We start from the raw sequence: 18,674 nt of genomic DNA, 5'->3' as shown, positions 1-18,674 counted from the left end.
TTTCCAGGTATTACTCAGGAATCTTGATATTTTTGTGACCCAGGGCAAAAGAACAGTAATTTAAAAGTCTCTGAATTTACTCCTCTCTGTAAATTTTATACCTATTTTCTCTTTCCACATAATTGTCATTGTATGGTTGCATCTCTTCTTCGTATTTTAATTCTTTATGTTTAATTTCAACTGAACATTAAAAAGAAGTGAACTTTTTTTAACATGTATAAAAATTCTTTTCATCTGTTTCAAGAAGTGTGAAGTTTCTCATATTTTGGACAAGACCATGCTAAAGTCTCTTGCCAGATCAAAAGGCTGTCCTTATTTCCAATTCTCCTCTTGTCCTAGGTTGCAATATAGATGTAGTTTTCTATTACCACCAGCTGTGGGCCATTAGCTGCTATCACCTGCTAATGACCCACCCCGGATGACAGGCAATGGGCCATCCGTTAGCTGTTATCACCTGCTAATGACCCACCCCGCATGACAGACAATGGGCCATCAGGGACCCACCGTGTGACTCATGGACTTATCTCATCCCATTGTGGGATGCTCTGCCCAGGAGGGAGGAACCAGGTGTTCCCATCTGGATATAACCTGGCCCTGGAACTGCCTGAGCTAGCCCTGTCTGCTGGGTTCCCAGAGGACGAGAGCTACCACTGGATCTTCAGCTGGAGACTAGACCTTCACAGGATCACCGCTTCAACTGGACTACTTCAGTTTGGACTGCTACTACCACCCTAACAGGGTGTTAGGTTGTATCTGACTTTGTCAGTGCTTTTCCTTGTATTATTTCACTTATTTTTAATTTCAGTCTTGACTTGTGATCTCCCACTGGTTTGTTTTCAAACCAATACACCTCTAAAAATATTAATCAGATTGTATTAGAAGTATATATATATAAAGTAAAAAAATCTAGTCCTTTACTTATAGCATATTACTTTTTATTGTATTTTGCAATTTCTTCTTCGTACATGGCCCATTTTGGAACCACACAATACCTAAAAACATCCTCAAGAGTTATAACTTACATATTTAAGGAATTTATTTAAACTAGAAACTGTGGGGAGGGCGGCTGTGGTCCTTACAAATGTCTGCAGTACATATAGCACTAGTTTGCTGTTGAAAATTGTCTCTATTTTGAATTTTCTGGAACTCTGTAGTATTTGTAATTATAACAAAGGAGTTATTTCACAATCATTCCAATGCAGAATTAAGACTGCTTGGGTCATAAAATATAGGACCTTTTTTAATATATTTTAGCAGCTTTGCATTTCCTTTTAATTTAACCTCAACTCTGAACTTCTGATACTTAGAATGACAGGTTTGAGGATACTTACATTATTTTTACACAGTACTTTGTCCTAATTTTTCCAGTTTATTTGGCCTAAGCAGTAACTCTAATGTTATATACTTTTGGGAATGAACACTGTGATAATGAGTGTAGCTGCCAACTTGTCTAGAAGGTGAGCCATCATATCTGCTTATTTCAGCCTTATCAGATAGTTAACTTTAGACCGTAGCCCTAAATCAGAGACAGTAGAGCCTTTGATGGTGCATCTGTATCAAGAAGTCGTATTAGAAGCAAGAAGCAGTTCAAAAAGTGTTTGCAAGCCAAACAAGAAAAGAAAGTTGTGCCAAACTTTCATTCCTTCACATCAGAAACTGTGTTTGTCTCTTGGGCTGAGCAGTTTAATGATTCAGAGCTAATTAATAAATCAGGAATCCATCATTTTGGGACAATTTGAGAGTTGCAATGTCCCCCACAGTTCCCACTGCTCTGGCTTCACTGACTCTAACACCACAATTTATTTTGAACTGGTATTTCCAAATCAGACAGAGCAAGCAGTAAAACTTCTCTCTTGCGGGGTGCGGTAAGGGAAGTCTGCTGTGTGACTTCAGAGGGTAGGCTGACTGTATTAAATCAGGATAACTTGAGCTGCCTTTAAATAGCATTGTCCTCTTCTGTAACAAGATGGGATTTTTATTTTAGCTCCAGTAACAAACACGAGACAGGAATCTATGTAATTCCAAAATAAATAAATGGCAGTAGGCTCAGGGCAGCATATTCACTTTCTGATCTGCTTTATACTGAAGTTGTCACATGAAAGCCATTTTCTGTGGCTGTGATCATTATACAGTCTTTAAAAGGTCATTACCCTCACCTCACAGATGGAAAAACTGGAATGATAGGTGGAATAGTGAGTGCCCTGCCTCAGCTCATCAGCAGAACCAAGTCGCAGAGAGAAGAATCTGTCTCCTCACTAAAGGTTATGGTTATCATGCTCATGATGCTAATTCCTTCATTTTCTGAATGGATCCTGCACTCCCACCTGATTCTTTTTCTAAAAAAATGATGCATCTTTTCACTGTTAATTCACTCACTTGGCCTCAGTTATTGTTCGATTTCTGTGTCTGAAAGTGAACTGTTCTGAGGAATGTTGGCTGTGCAGTGCATGTAGTGCCCTAAAATTTTCTGTGTGTGCTGGTTTGGGCTGGGGTAGAATTAATTTTCTTTTCAGTGGCTGGTATGGGGCTGTGTTTTGGATTTGTGCTGAATCCGGGGTTGATACTATAGAGATGTTTCTGTTATCTCACACAGAGCCAAGGCCTTTTCAGCTTTTCAGGCTGCCACACTGGCAAGGGCGTTGTGGGTTTCTGGGAGGCTGGGAGGAGACACAGCCAGGACAGGTGACCCAAAGTAACCAGACGGATAGTCCAGGCCATGTGACATCATTCTCAGTATATAAATTGGGGGGGATAAAGGAGAAAGAGTGGAGGAATGGGGAGTGGTGATATTCGTCTTCCCAGGTCACTGTTACATGTGATGGTGTCCTGCTCTCCAGGGGGTGGCTGAATGCCTGTCTGCCCATGGGAAGCAGTGAATTAATTCCTTGTTTTGTTTTGCTTGTGTGCGTGACTTTTGCTTTCCCTATTAAATTCTCTTTATCTCAACCCCTGAGTTTTCTAGCTTTTACCCTTCCCATTCTCTCCTTAATCCAGCTGGTGGGGGAGGGAGCAAGTGTCTCTGTGGGACTTTGCTGGGGTTAAACCATGCCAGGGGAGAAAGCTGTGCGTCAAAAACCTCTACTAGATGACACTAGTTGTCAGAGCCCCCTTATATCTTTTAAAATGCCTCCTGGGTTTACAGACAAGCCTCAGTGCAAAGACTGATGGAAGATAAATAAGCTGCTCACTTATTTGTAAAGGTATAAATTAGGCCACTGAATATACAAGGCATAAATATGTTTATTTTTTAAAACAATTAATTTTTAATTATGAAATGTTATCTCCAAACTACTGGAGTGTCCTAATATCTTTCTTTTTCCTCACAGTTCTGTCTGCTTTAACATGTGAACTCATGTAGGCATGTTGCTTTACTTGTTGTTTTTCCAGCTGAGGACTCTCAGAAGCCCATCTGCCGATTCTTCCTTGTCTTTTTGGACAGTCTTTAGCCACATCTGTTCTAGGTGTAAATGAGTTGAAATAATGAGCTCAGGAAATGTCTCAAACACATTTACAGTACCTCTGAGGTCTGTGCTACTTCGTGTATTTGCCTACGCAGGTTTCCCAAGAAAAAGAATCCACCGTTTTCTCTAAAAAAGAATCCAATTCTTTTTTAGAGGGCCCCCACAGTTTTAGAGCACAATATGAAAGCGATTAGCAGTAATGAGAACTCAAAAGGGTTACTAATCTTCATGCTCTTTTATTCTCAGCTACTCTCCCTTCTAACAAAAGGGACTATAAATTCAAATTATGATGAAAATCTTTATCAACGAAGGATTGGCTGAAGAGATGTGACTAATTTATTAAAGGTCATCTGAGTACACATCACATGATAACCACTTTGAATCATCATTGATCACTTCCCATTCACATCAATTACCTAAATGAGATAGACTTCATATCACCCCATTGCTTTCCTCCAAGTGCCATCTTATTCATTTCACAGCTTTTTCTGCATCCATTCCTCTGCAAATGCACCTACGTCTGAAAAAAAACTTCAGAAAATTGGTGTCTTTAATCCTCCTGAGCTGTGCTCCTAAAATAAAATAAAATGAAATGTCAATGCTAACAACACAAACAGCTTGAGAAGTGAAAAATAAAAATTAGTCCTGAATTAGGTTCATACTCATTTATGTTGACTGTAACAGTCACTTTGTGGGAGTTTCTTAAATCTTCTTCAGATGACTTTAAGCAGTTTATTCCAATTTGCAATTCAAAAGGTACTTTCTTTACAGCAACTTTCAAACTCATGCTGGGATCAGATAGTCCATCTGGTGTCTCTTGTACCTCTAACATCTTCCTCTCAGGTAAACGGCAGGCATTCAGACCTCATTTACCTGGCTGCCTCTTTATGATGCAGTGGGCAGAAGAGTATCTAGTGCATTCTCTCAGTTGTTTTGACTGAGTAGTGTTTAAAAAGATCTTCATAAAAATTATTTGTCAGTAAAAGAAGTGGTGCTGAACATAATCAAATTTCTGGCCCCTCTAATCATTAAGATATGGACAAATTAAGGGCTAAACCCAGTGTATTATATCTTCCTTTATTCAGCTACTGCATTCTTAATTTGAGTGTCCCGGGTTAATGATAAAACTCTCTCTCCTCCGAGAGCGAAGGGCCCCGACACCCCCTCCTCCACCCACAATAGAACCTCTTAGATGGAAGTGAAGAAAAAACTATTTATTTGACAAAACCACGCAGAGTGCCCTGCAAGGCACGGGGGAAGGGGAAAACCAAGGTGAAAAGGAGTTATTCAACCTGATTAAAAAGTCCTTTTCCTCAGACGCAGCCCCTTTCCTCCTCGCCCCCCCCGGGGCCGGGTGGAGCTCCCTGAGAGCTCTGCTGTCCTCTGGCCCTCCTGGGTCTCCAGGTGGCAAAGCAGATCGAAGAGAAGGGGTCCAAACGAGGAAAAAGGAAAAATGGAAAAAAAAAAAAAAACGGGAACAGAGCTCACTTCCACCGCCGTCCAGCACGCAGTCTCTGCCGGGCGACCAATCCTCCCCCGGAGCGAGGCTTGGGGAAAATGTTTTCAAAACAACCCGCGTTTCTCTCTTCGGCTGGGTGTAGTTAAAGAGACAGGACCACACATTTTTTTACACATTTTTTTCTTTCTTGGGCATATAAGCCAACGATAGGGGATAAAGGATTATCATAACATCAATCCAAGACATTGAGTCAATTTATTATGCTTAGAATTTACCCCCAAACTTTCTAATTCTGTTCAAATTCTCTAGACTGAATTGTGTTGACCTGCCAAATCATGCTTGGTTTCTTATCGGCAGACCACATGCATGCCTGTTTTTCTGATGAAACTTGCTTGTAGGTGTAGTGCTCAGATTGGTATTTCAGACCATAACCTTTCATCTGTCCAAAAACAGTATGCGGCACATGTGGTACAAACTATCCCACTCAAACTTCTTTCAACTCTTTGGAGACTCTGATATCATACGACCCGCTCCCTGCCATCTACACATAAAATCAGCAAGGATCCCTTATGGATGCAGCAGATAGCCACAAGTTTTTTCTTTTTGTGGATTTAATATACTGCCCTCCACCTTTTACAGTGTGTTGATGCTTCAGTCTGTACCGTATTTGTCCTCAAAATTAAAGCTTTATATAGAAATATTGTATTATCCTTATTTTACACCTGGCTTAAAGGGCAGCCCCTCTCACAGAAGACAGTGGTAAACTGCAGAGCTGACTCAGAATGTCTTGGCAGTGTGTTTTCTTCATGAACCCTGCAAATGCAGAGATACTGCTATGGCAGTGAGGCCAGCAGCATGCAGCTGTTGAGGTCCTGTTTGAGGCCCGATTTTTACTAGCACATGAAGACAAAAGGTTTGCTCTCCTTTTGCTTTTCTTTTAAGCTCTCCAGTTCCATGTTCTTTGATGGGAGTTCAGTAAAGCCTGTTACCAGTGCAGTGTTTCTCTCTGTGTTTCTTGCAGAAGGCTTATCCATGGAACTGTGCTGCTCAGCATGGTACTGTACGGCACACTCCCCACAACGATGATCACCCCAGGCATCTGCAGCACTGAGACACCAACCTCAGTCACACTGCAGGTGAGAAGAGAAGGCAAAGCAAAGGCTTGTTTTCTAACAAAGGGCAGGAAAAAGGGATATTCTCAGAGCTCAAGAACACACAAACTCAAAATCGTATTTTCATTATGGCCACTCAAAGAAATACATCCGGTCTGCAGGGTAGTTTTGTCACCTTTCCAGGTTAAGTTAGCAACTGGATATTTCAAGGACAAAGCCAGTTGTTTTCTGTATTAAAAATCCAAATGACTGTTAGCAAATGAAATGCAAAAGCAGAAAATGCAGATAAATCAGCCTGGCCTAAAAATAGCCTTGTTAGAGCAGACAAGCAAATGGGGATTTTCCATATTGAGGAGTTCAGTCAAAGACCATGCCCTAAAATAACTCCCCCTATTAATAATAAAGGAAAGTTGAGACAGTAAATTACTATTAATTTATAATCTCTACTGAAAAAAATGGAACAGTATCTCTCATTTCCACCCCTCATTTTCAGTTATTCCCAGCCATGTAGCAGCATCACGATTTGTGAACATCGTTCACAATGTTATAAATGGAAATGTTATAAATATAGATTTTCATAGAAAATCTAGGCTTGGCTTGGAAGGGACTTAAAGATCATCTAGTTTTCTGATGTGACTATTTTGTAGGGAATAGCTTTCTTAACCTTTAGAATAGTGATGCAGATCAAATATTGTATTAAGAAGTAGATATCGAGAAAACATTTTAGTGTGCATTAATAAACCAAAGCAGGATGCAAACTGAGCTGAATTTTGAAGAACAATCGGAATTTTCAGATAAATCTACTCAGATTACCAAGTACCTCAAGAATTGTAGTTTTGGTTGAACATTTACTTTCTCTATATCTTAAAAAATGTTACCTGAAATTTCTGACAGGCATGTGTAAGAATAGAAAATTGGTAGATGCTGTACAATATATTTATAAATTGAACATCCAGAAGTGAATTCAAGAGTCTGATTTCCATCTCTTGCAGTGACAAACTACACATCAGAAAAATCCTTACTTTTCAAAAACCAAAACAAATCTACATTAATAAAAAGTTTTCCATTTGAGAACATCTCATTAAAAAAAAAAAAAGTAGGCAAAAAATAAAAAGTTCCTTCAGCTTTGAGTTAATGCAATTCTAATAAAATTGAAATATGTTGGATTAAATTCTCCCAGGAAAGTTAGCTCCCGCTGATTCTGTGGATGGAATTTATCACCAAACCATTTAGGCAACATATTACATACAGTGAACATCCTCAAAATAATTATCCCTGCTTCTTTCTGGTATACTTTGTATATTCCTTTGTATACATGTATTTGTATGTATGAATTTATACTTTGTACAAATTCAAGATAATATTTATTGACAGTTGTATCTGAGATCATACATTGCTAAAAGCCCTTCTGGCTTTTTTTTTTTTTTTTTTTTTAATAAAGATTAACTTTCCAGAAACTGATTTGGAGTTCATTAAACCTGAACCTGAAGAAAGAAGAGGTGATCTCAAAAAGCCAACCCAGGAGTGCCTGAAGCACATTGCAAGACTTTCACAGATGCATTCTGTCTTGCTGTAAGTTGTCCCCACCTAGCCCTGCTGATTCTTGCCATGCTGTACTTATCCTATTGACCACAATTAAATGTATTCAATTTGTTAAAAACAAATTTTTCCTCTGAAGGAGCCTAGCTTGACTGATTTGACAAGTAACAAATCTAAGTGAAAAAACAGATCACAGCAAGGCCTAATAAGGCCTTGGAGGTGGTAGTGTATTTTACCAGTTTAGAAAAGGATTGTTTTTCCCTTTCTGTTCCCTTTCTTTTCATGTCTTTGAGGCAAGAAACTAATTTTTGGTTCAAAACATGAGATCTTCAGGTGATTGTTATTGCACAACTAATGCACCTTTTGACCTTTGATGGAGGATTAATTCACACAATTAACTGCCATTAGTATAATGTCTCTCTGTAAGAATCTGTGTTCCAAATTCCACTCTGATTATACCCAAAATTATTTTATGCAGTACCACATAAGCCTAATTGATTGTACAACATTCATAAAGCTGAGCATACTAATCTGCCTCAATTCAAAACGTGTTTTGGTTCACTTTGTCTTTATCCACCTTCTGTGAAAGCTGAACTTTCCACACTTCTTTGCTTGCTTATAACTTGAAACAGATTTTTCAAAAGCCATTTAACAGCTACATCTGAAGTCTGAGTGTTTAATAACTAAAGGAAGCTGATTTCCATAGAACCTAAAGGTTCTATGATACAAATGTACTGTATCATAGTTGTGCGGTAACTAAATAACTTAATTTAGCACTCTCAGTTTGTTATGATGCATCTGTTAAGAAGATTTTTCTGTGCTTATTTCTATGTTGTTGGTTTGAGGTTTTTTAAATCAATTTAAATTTTAAAAAAAGCAAGAGACAAATTTGCTGTTGTAGTTGATGTTTAACTCAACTTTTACAAACACAGATGAAATTTAAAATTATTTTTATTTACCATGGTATCAGTGATTTGCATTTTTGTTATTTTATTTTAAAATGTGGATGGTATGTCAGTATTTTATTGTGAATAGTCATGGTGCCAATAAAATTTCCACCTGCAAAATATGCTTCAGACTGATATAGGGAGCTTTGAACCCAATGCCTGTGACCTCTGTTACCATGGCAAAATGGTTGTTTTGGTAAGAAGGAATAAGATCATTAAGAAAATAGTTAAGTACGAAGTATTTTGTCAGAGAAGACAGTGTGTGCCATTTCGGCTGCTTAAAACCTTGATGTCCATTTTATTGAGAATGCTGCACAGTTCTTGTGTTCAAGACTCAGGAAGGACACAGTAGATGTAGAAAATGTGCAGAGAAGGGCAACAAATATCATGAAAGGGATTAAGCATTTTTTGACCAAGAGAAGCTAAAAAGGCTGAGACTATAGTTTAGAGAGAAGACTAGAGGATTTCTGTGTAGGTACAATTAATTTTTGTTCAATCATGATGATGGTGATAGACAAGGTAAATGACTCATCAAATCCCACAATATTTGAACTTAGGGTCATTCAATGAAACAATTAGGAAATCAATTGTCAATAAATGGAATAAAGTACATCTTTAGACAGTCAGTTGTGAACTTTTAAAATCTGCTGTCACAAAGCTGTGAAGGCAGACAACATCACTATGTTCATGAAGGCTAAACACAAATTCATGGGTAACAGGTTCATCAACAGATATTACAAAGGACTAGGCAAGGGTAGACCCTATAACATCTACAATACAACAATTTTGGGTTCTGTGGGAATATGAAGGGAAGAGACCACTGAAAGTCACCAGTTTGAAGTTAAGGCTGCGCTAAGTTCAGTAGCAGGTCCTCGGAGGAAAGAGAATGGTAGTTGTTATGATCCAATTATTAAGGTTCTTTGGAAATACCTCTGCCAGAATGAAGGTACAAACGAGACCATATGCCAGTCAATAGTATGGGTTTCATTTCATAGCAAGTATGAGAGAGAGAGAAAAGAAGAGAGAAAAAGAGAAGTAGGAAAAGAGGTAGGGGGGACAGAAAGAGGGAGAAAGAAAATATCACCATCCGTGGATCCCAACAATGTAGCATTGATCCTCTCCAGCTGGTCTTCTTGGTGGTGATGGTCCCCCTGGAAAGCACAGAATGCCATGGGTTGATATGCACTCAGGCCAGGTGGCAATGTCCAGGCATGTCCCCCTGTGGGAGGGGGCAGCCTCTAGCAGCAGGATCTGTTGCATCACATGCAGTCCTGTGGTGCAAGGCCTAGCATTTGGGGGGTCTTTGATGGATTGTGACTCACCCTCAGCTGCCTCTCACGTGAAAGTCCTGTGGATATGGCCTGTGGGGTTGGGGGTTCCACAGCTGGACAGTTTGTGTAACGGAGGATGTGTGTTTATTGCCTCTGACCAGAGGTTACACCATACACCCCAAAGCTCCTCTCCCCTCCTCAGCTGGGGGGGAAGTTTGAGCAAGCTTGGCCTCTGTGGGCTGTGGTCTCCCCCACCCCGTACTCAGCCAGGGATGATTCTCAGTGGAGCCGGTGGGTTTGGCCTTTGTGGATGCATTCCTTTCCCTCAGCCTGAGATGACTGAACAATAGGTTTCCCTTTATCTAATCTCAGCAGTTTGACTCTCAGTCCAAAGTATCAAAGTCAGGTATCTTCAGGGAGGCTTCTTTGATTGTAGCTTCTTTATACACTTCTTGTTATAATGAGAAAAGTTTTATAGGAATGTTTGAGGCATGAACTATTTCAGTCTCTGACAGTAGTCCTGTGTTTTCACACAGTTTGTTGTTTTCTGTTGTCCTATCTTAGAGGCAAAGCTGGTTTAACAAATGAATCATCAAGGTGAAGGGTAACATTTTTGGGGTTTGAATGAAGGAATTCCATTTTTAGTACTTTGTAATCTGGAGGAATCTGTCAGCCTGTTGTTATATCTGTATCAGAGGAATTATTTTTACTTTCCTCATTCATGAGATGTTTTCTTAAAAAAATTGTTACATATTGGTATCCAAACACATTATTGGCATATTTGAAGATTTCTTCTTTTCTCTTTCCCATATGTCATGAAAAAAGAGGAATCTAGGTAGCTTTTTAGTGGCAATATGGCCGTGTGATGATGCTTCAAGCTTACAAGCCTCAAATATGACTTTGAAATAAGTGGGTGTCTGTGGTCAGAAGACACAAGAAACCTTTCTCAAGCTGTCAAGATCCTTCTGTTTATTCTACTGAAAGCAGAGGGAATATGTAAATGGACAGAAAATGTTCTTAACCCAATGGTAGAAAAGAAAGAAACAGTGGTTAAAAACAGACAGCTGTATTGTTGTCTTTCTTACAGGTTTATGAATCTAGTAGTTTTATAAATGCAACACTGCCGTAGAACTGGCAGTGTGGACAGCCTGATTCTGTTCCTCCTCTCTGTTCCACCAAGATACAAGTCTCCTTGTGGAACAGAGGCACATACATATACATTTTTATATATAGAATAAAAAAATGGATTGCCCCAGTACTTGTGCTTAGTCTATCCAGTAGCTGGACCCAGATCTTCCTGCTCTCCTCAGCTGCTGACACAGAAACCCTTAAGGTTCACAGCTACACTGATTTGGTTGCTGGTGCTTGGGCCTCTTCCTGTTACATGGATGTGTATCTGCTCCAGTCTTCCCAGTAGTTTGGACTCTTGTCTTTCTGGTAGGTGGCTAAGATCACTTCCCAGTAGTTTGGACTCTTGTCTCTCTGGAAGGTGGCTAAGATCACTGGTCCCTGTAGCCAGAGTCTCTTGGATGTTGATTAATGAAGATGTTGTTCAGTGTGACTGAAGGAAGTGAACTTCCCCACATGGCTCTTGTGCTCCTCAAAGCCCTAGACTATGTTCTTTGGCATCATCACCAAACCAGACAAGAGAGAACCAAGAGGAGAATTAGTTACTGGCAGCTGCTTTGGCTGACTTCTGAAAACATTTCAGATGCGAGCCTCTGACTCCTCTTAGGATTACTGTGTTTGAAATACAAGCCCCAGAAAACTCAGCATCTGAGATAGAGGCTGCTCTTTGAACCTGATACAGCTTGCTTGCACACAGTGCATCCCAGTGAAGGGGTGGGAGACTGGTTTGAAGCCAGGAACATGACAGTCTGGTTCCTGCTATCTTTATTTCCTTCATTCATCATTTTCCCTCTACCTTACATTTCCGTCTCTTCCAGCTTCCCTTTTCCTTTTTGCCACATAGCTGGTAAGAATCTAGTTTGCCTACCAGGGGTCACAAGAGTGAGTTGTGATTAGAAAGTCTACTTCCAGCTGAGTGAATAATGGAAGAGGTCTTTTCTAGTCTGTCCATGGAAGAGAAACTTTGAAGGGAAAATCAGTGCTGACGGACAGAAATTTGCATTTTTGATCTTTGCTGCTCTCTCCTCTTTTTGACTTTTTTCTTGTTCTCTTGTAGTACTGAACATTTAAACTATTTTTTTGCTGTTTCCCCCCTCCCACCAGAAAAGTGACAATTAACACCAGCTAACAAAGCCTTCAGAGAAGCTGTTTTCTTCGTTTAGCTAATGTGATTAATTAAAACCTAAACAGAAAACTACTGAATTATTTAGGTTTTATGATATTTTGGTTTTATTTGTGTTAAGCAGAAGGCTATATACTATAATGTAGATCTCATATGGAAGGAAATTTAGATACAACTCTGTCGCTGTTGTAGCCGCAACGGCGCAATGTAGCACACAAACCCAGTCCCATGAAAAGCAGCAGAAGTTTATTGTTGTAATTTCTCTTTATATATGATAAAAACTCAGAGGTGATTGGACAGTGGTCACCCACTTCCCAGGGTGATTGGCTGAAGTCTTACAACACCCAATTCCAAACACGCTCTGTCCTGAATCAAAACAGATCAGGAAAAACAGTAGGTGTTTAATCATTATCTCATTGTTTGCATATTTTACATGGGAAAGAAAAGCTCTCAGGAAAGGGCCTGTGTAGCCCCACAACTCTACCTAAAAAACTGTAAACTTAATTTCTGTCAAAAAAGAGATCTAATTAGCATATTTTCCCTATTGAGACAAAGAAATGCCCTTATTTGTGTCACAAAATTCCAATCCTATATATATGCACAATATTTTTACCATCTTAAATGTTTTACTGAGTGTATGTATAAACTTTTGTTACAACTAAGAAATTTAAAATCAAAACCTAAAATACTCCTACCCCACCCACCCTTTAATTTCATCTCTCATTTTTAAAGCATGGAAAGAGAACTCAGTGGCATTGCCTCTGAATAAAGTCAAGAAAGAGAAATCTGTTATTTAGAAAACATGATACAAGGATTGATTTCTTATCTCCCTTTGCAAGCTCGGTAGAAGCTTTAGCTGCTTTAATCTGAACAACAGGTTGTCTAGTTTGGAGGAAGCTGTTTGAAAGCTGAAATCTCTGCTGAAAGTTGACATATGAAAGAGGTCCTTTAGCTGAACTGTCCTGCAAAATGTAATCCAAATGCATAAGATAACCAGCCAGGCAATGAAGTTTGAGGCCTTCTTTAATCTTTTTCTGTGTGTGATTTTTTCGCATGATCACAAAGGCATCTATCTATTGTCACAGAAGGTATGCTATGAATTCTGAAGTTGTTTCTTGAAGTCATTACCAAAAGGATAGTTTTCCTGAAATGATTACTGAACGTCAGGATTGGTATCACAGTTAAGTTTATCTTCTGCATACATTTATGAGCTTATTCTCCTAAAGGGAAGAAATTAACACTCAGGAAAAACATGTCCATATCTGTGCTGCTTCTCTCTGTTCCTAAACACTTGGCAATTCAAAATTGCAAAGGAGGGAAGTTCTGTAGTGCCTACAGAACCACCAGAACTAATTTCTATGAGTTGTGAATGACACAATCTTGACAGTTAGAGTGGGTCTAAGATTTTTTTTTTGCTAAGAATGTCCCAAAACTTTGCAAATAGAAGGAAGACAACCTTGGAAAGGATGTAAACACTTGGATTTTGAGCCCTGTTTACACATCTGGATAATTAAATGCTTGTCTGGAAGCAAACTATTTACTTAGTCCCTTCTACAAGATTCCTCACACCTCATTCTGAAGTATTTAGGTCTGTTTATAGTCATGGTTGTGTTGTGCTATTAAATAGCTGGATCACCAGTCTGGTCAAATATGACCAAGAAAACCAATGTTTTCAATGTTTTCTTAACCAAGAAAACCAATTAATTTAAGTAATTATTTGTATGAACTGGGGATTGGTTTGCATTTTTAGAGTTTGCTTTTGAAGGCTCTGATATCAGTTTAAGGAGATTGTCTGAGCTTGTCTCCAGGGAAATTTATTTTCGTGTTTTCTGATGTGTCAAAACCTGAGATTTAATATGCATGAGACAAAGACATCTGAATTGTTGACAAATCAGATGATATAAGGCGGAAATTTGGAGGCATCTCTCACTGTGTTGAAATATGGTGTGATGACTGACCATTTTATCAATATGAAATTTAGATATCTAATATCTCTGTGCGGAACCTGGTATATTGCTTTATTTTTTTTTTGCTTTTTTTTATTTTTTGTGAGTACAGCAAATCATGGCAAGCAAGACTTTTCAAATGGCTATAGAAGTCTCTGGGAGCTTTTCTTCCCTTTTCCAAGCTCACATCAGGACTAGGAGTAATCACACTCTGCATGTGTGTGCCTGTGCTCATGCTTTTGTGTACGTGCATGGATGTGCCTAAACATTATTTTAAAAGCAAAGATGTTAAAAATAGACACACCTGCATTAAAGAGTCAAAGCACGAGTAGGAATGAAAATTATGACTTGCAGTGTTGCGCGTCTAGTTATGAAAGTTAGGTTGAGATGATATGTAGCAGACGGATGTAACAGTAATTCACCCAGTGACAACTGCACCTTCTTTGTCAAAGAAACCCCATCCAGTAAAAACAAACAATAAACACAGCAGAGAAGAAAATTGAGAGTGCTTGGGATGTGAAATAATCATACATATGTATGTCTTTTGACACTTCATTTTTATATGACCTAGGGCTGACAGATCCAGAGTATAAGTATCACTTTTGTTATAAATCCTGGTCTGCAGAAAATGATATCCTACTCCAAGGAAAACTTGTACTTAGCTGAAAAGCAAGTGTACTGTGTGAGTTGGCCCCTCTGTGCAATAAAGTGTGTTGCTACACAAAGTTTCAGGTGGTTTTATTTTCACACTGAATTTCTAATTTTCTTTTCCAGACTCTCAGAGCAACAAAGAAGAATCTTATGGTTTTATCGCTACTCCTGCAATAATCAAAACTGCTCCCTTCCTCTGGTGCTGGGCAGTGCACCCAGTTGGGATTGCACCACTGTGTCAGAAATGTATGCCTTGCTGAGGAGCTGGAGATTTTCTAACCCTCTAGAGGCACTTGGGCTGCTGACTTTCAGGTAAGGCAGAATTAACCAAGCAGGAAAGTAAAAATAAACAGAATTATCACATGCTGGGAAGTTTAATGCTTCAGTTTGCTCAGCACAGTATCAGGCTTTGGTTCATTGGCTGTGCTTATGTTTCTCTCTGTGTCAAAGTGAAAACAGAGTTGCAACTCCTGTGATGACCTTGAGTGTGTCAGCTGTGTCTTCTTGGCTGAGAAGGTTTTCTATTTCTCAGGATAATGAAAAGAGTATTGCATTCTCTAGAACAGATTCAGGCAGTTTCTGGTAACAGGTGATCAGTCAAATACTTAGCACTTGCATAGCACTCCATGAATTCAAACTGCTGTACAGACATGAGGTGACTAATGGGAGGTAAGGAGGACTGAAGTATATCTCTAGATAATACAATAATCTATGTAAATACATACAGTCCCATGTGTAACCTATCTTTTTGAAGTAGATTGGATGAAACTTTGAATTTTGTTGAATAAATTCTGTTGTGGTGTCTCAAGTCCCACCCACACTTCTTACACTGGGAGCCGATTGTTTGTCAGATGACTTTCTTGATGCTGGAGATAGCACTACCCATGATGTAATAGACATGTCAGGGGACAGAATCTGTGTCAGCAATTACATTCCCTCAAAAAACTTGGGGGTTATTTTGCTTTAAGTGACCTGTAAAAACATTGCACATGCAGATGGAATGCTTGAGCAAATTTGTTTTATCAAGCCTTTGCTTGTCTTGGGTAAGCACAAGCTGCACCATCTTTGCAATCTCAGTTTCATGCTGTACCTTTAGAAAAAAAACAAACCTCCTCTGAAGCTTTACTTGAGAAATATACTGTGACTTGATACACTTACCTCCATGCTATTAAAAATAGTTATTTAATAATCTAAAACTGATTATTGTCTGTTATTTCCCTCTGGATGCAATTCCTGCGAATACTTGTATCCCAGGTTTCTATCTGAACTATTAGCAGTTTCACATGTTGGCATACATGGCTTTTTTATGGTTGGTGGAAATAGTGGAAGCAAAGATCCTGACAAATCATATTCTGGAGTACAATATTGTTATTTACCATCATTAAATTATTAAAATCCAATTCTTATCTATGAAAGATTCATGCAGAAGGGAGTATATGGGCAGTGTGTTGTCTTCCAGACTTCAGAGTAGAAAGAGAACTTGATAGGGTTTGTCAGAGCATGCCAGGCTTTTAGATCAGACTTTTTGCATGATTTTGTTTCTATGTCTGGGTGGTATTTCTGCAAGTGAAGAGCTTGATTGTTCTTTGATGATGCAGCTCTGCATGACGGTGTAGCACAGAATATCAGTCCTTTAAGATGCTTCAGAGAGTATTTAATATGACTCAGTCTATCTCCGAGCTTCTCAGTGTGCATTGGGAGCAGTGTACAGATTGTTCATTCTGGCTACCACAAAGGTTTTTGGCATAGACAGAGGGGGAAATGTCATCACTATGTCTCTCTTAGGACGCCATTGGGAGTGGCTGGCACCTGCAGTTGTGCCAAAGAATAAGTGCTTCTCTCCTGATCAGGATCTTAGATTGCTTGTCTTTTTAGTTTCTTTCTCACAGAAGATTATATCGATCCAGATTTTTGCATCATGGAAACACTGCAGAAAGAAGTTCTGGATCACAGAACAAATCCTCTTAAGAAAAAAAGTCTGTCCTTCTCATACCCACAATATTTTGTAGGTGCATGAACAACTGGGAAGCTAACCTTCAGAAACAGAGAGATTACTTTTCCTTAAAGATGCCTAGTTTCAAAAATGTCTGGGTCACTGATTTAACTGCTGAGATACAAGGATATGCAAATTGAGGGAGTGGGTTGAAGGAGAGGAGTACTTTCCTCTTGCTTTTTTCTTCTATGATTTTTTCCAATTTAAAATTGATTCTGCATAAATATTCAGCTTACAGTAATCCTAAAGGAAGGAGATCTGCAGCTTAGCTCTACGCTTTATTATTTCTATACATCACAATGTACCACATTTATCAGTACCATATAAGAGACCAAGAGTTTCCAGTCACTCCAAATTCTGGATGCTTTCTTTGGTGGAATTTCAGTTTGTAGTGTCTTAAAGAGAACCTGAATGTGTGGCGCAGGCATGTGTTCACTCTTTATATAGCTTAGAAAAGGCTCTCAAAATTACTAGTCACTTCTGGAAGCCTTGGGCTGGGAACTCTAAATTATCCTTCTTCTCAGAGCAAAAAAAGCAGCTGGCCTGATGGTTAAACTCAAACTCACATTGACAAGGATAAAGAGATGAAAATCATTGGAGGTGCTTCCTCACGTCCTGGGTGAGGAGGCAGCATCACAGAGATTAGGGAGAAATATCACAGCCCCTCAGATCAAGCCCCATTATCAGGAATCTGAACTGGAAAGCTCTTTCCAACTTTCTGAAACTTGCAAGTTGTTTTGCTCACTACACAGTTAAATGTACCCTTTCATAGATGTTTCTTGTTTTCTGAATGTGTCTCTCTTGGTTATGCTCTTCCACTTTGCAGGCAACTCTCAAGGCAGCCAAATGATAACATCCTCATTTCTGCAGTGGAAAGGAAGAACTTTCCTAAATGGAAAACACAACCATGGTACATTTCACAGATAAATTCAGTTGCAACCTTGAATCCAGTACTTGGAGGTAGTGCATTGATTCTTAGAGCTCCTGAAGCCAATGCTTAAGAAAAACAATTAAAAAAACCATTAATGTTTCTTTAATCAATAAAGATGCGATGGAGAGGATGGGAGGGGGAAGTGTAGAATAAGATTTTACACTCTTACCTCTAATTTTAGGGAAGGATGGTTATAAGCTGTTGCCTGAAATATAAAATTATCCCTAAGGCAGAAGTTATAGAGCTGGTCCCTTCTATTCAGAGCAGCTTCTTGGTGCCCTGTACATTTTGCCATTGATTTTGCTTATTGAGTTTGGTAAAAATCCAAGCTTTTAGTGAGTTAGAGCTTTCTATAACTGTATCTACATTGCGTACCACACTAGCCAGAGAAATAACACCAGTACACTCATTTACTCAGAGAATTTTCTTGATGACAGAAAGAAACCAAAGGCAGGGTTAGCAACACCATCATTTATGATGTGTTGCCAGCAGGCCAACATTTATGTATGTTTAGGGCAACCGAGGTTGGAATTTTTAGTCAGGTTATCTTGCTATTCAAATTTCTGCAATGAAAGTCCAAACATATTTGTTAATCAAAATAGCAAATGTCTTCTTAATTTTTTAATTTTTTTTTTTTTTGGCGCATTTAGAGTACACTTGCAATGCTGTGAGGTGTCATGGCTAGGAATCAGGAAATTGAGCTAGAATCAGGAAACAGCCACAGAAGAAGGTGTGTCTTTTTCCAGCATTGGGCATGGCTGCAACCCTTTTGAAGAGAGAATTTCTTGAAGTAGATTACGGAGATGAAGATGTAACCTCCCTGTTAGGCTTAAAAATTTTCCAAGAAACTTCCAGTTGAATTCTAATTCTGTCAGGGCAGTTGCACAGGAAAGGACATTCCTTTAAAACCATGTGCCAAATCAGTGGTTTCAGACACAATTTTTGTTGTAGTATCCCTCAGCCTGTGACTCTCATTGTATTATTCTTGGTTTTCACTTTATGTAGCAGAGTAGCTATTGCATTTCAGAGATTCGGATATCTAACCAATAATTATAATAAAATGTGATACCTTGAAGACAGATTTTGTTCTTATACTTCTGAAAGCCAAATTCA

At 38.9% G+C, this 18,674-nt stretch overlaps 1 protein-coding gene across 1 annotated transcript in view; it reads left to right on the top strand.

Moving 5' to 3' along the window:
- The window catches only part of PIK3C2G (phosphatidylinositol-4-phosphate 3-kinase catalytic subunit type 2 gamma), a 218,246-nt gene that overhangs the window by 67,929 nt on the left and 131,643 nt on the right, over positions 1-18,674 (top strand). Inside the window, 3 exon segments of the mRNA XM_085049213.1 lie at positions 5,942-6,056; positions 7,474-7,604; positions 14,761-14,949. Of these exon segments, the coding sequence (XP_084905339.1) occupies positions 5,942-6,056; positions 7,474-7,604; positions 14,761-14,949 (435 nt within the window).

Source organism: Lichenostomus cassidix, chromosome 1Aa (genome assembly GCF_008360975.1).
Source record: "Lichenostomus cassidix isolate B80296 chromosome 1Aa, HeHo_3.0, whole genome shotgun sequence".
NCBI classification, from domain to species: domain Eukaryota; kingdom Metazoa; phylum Chordata; class Aves; order Passeriformes; family Meliphagidae; genus Lichenostomus; species Lichenostomus cassidix.
This window is presented reverse-complemented; position numbering and strand designations above follow the sequence as displayed.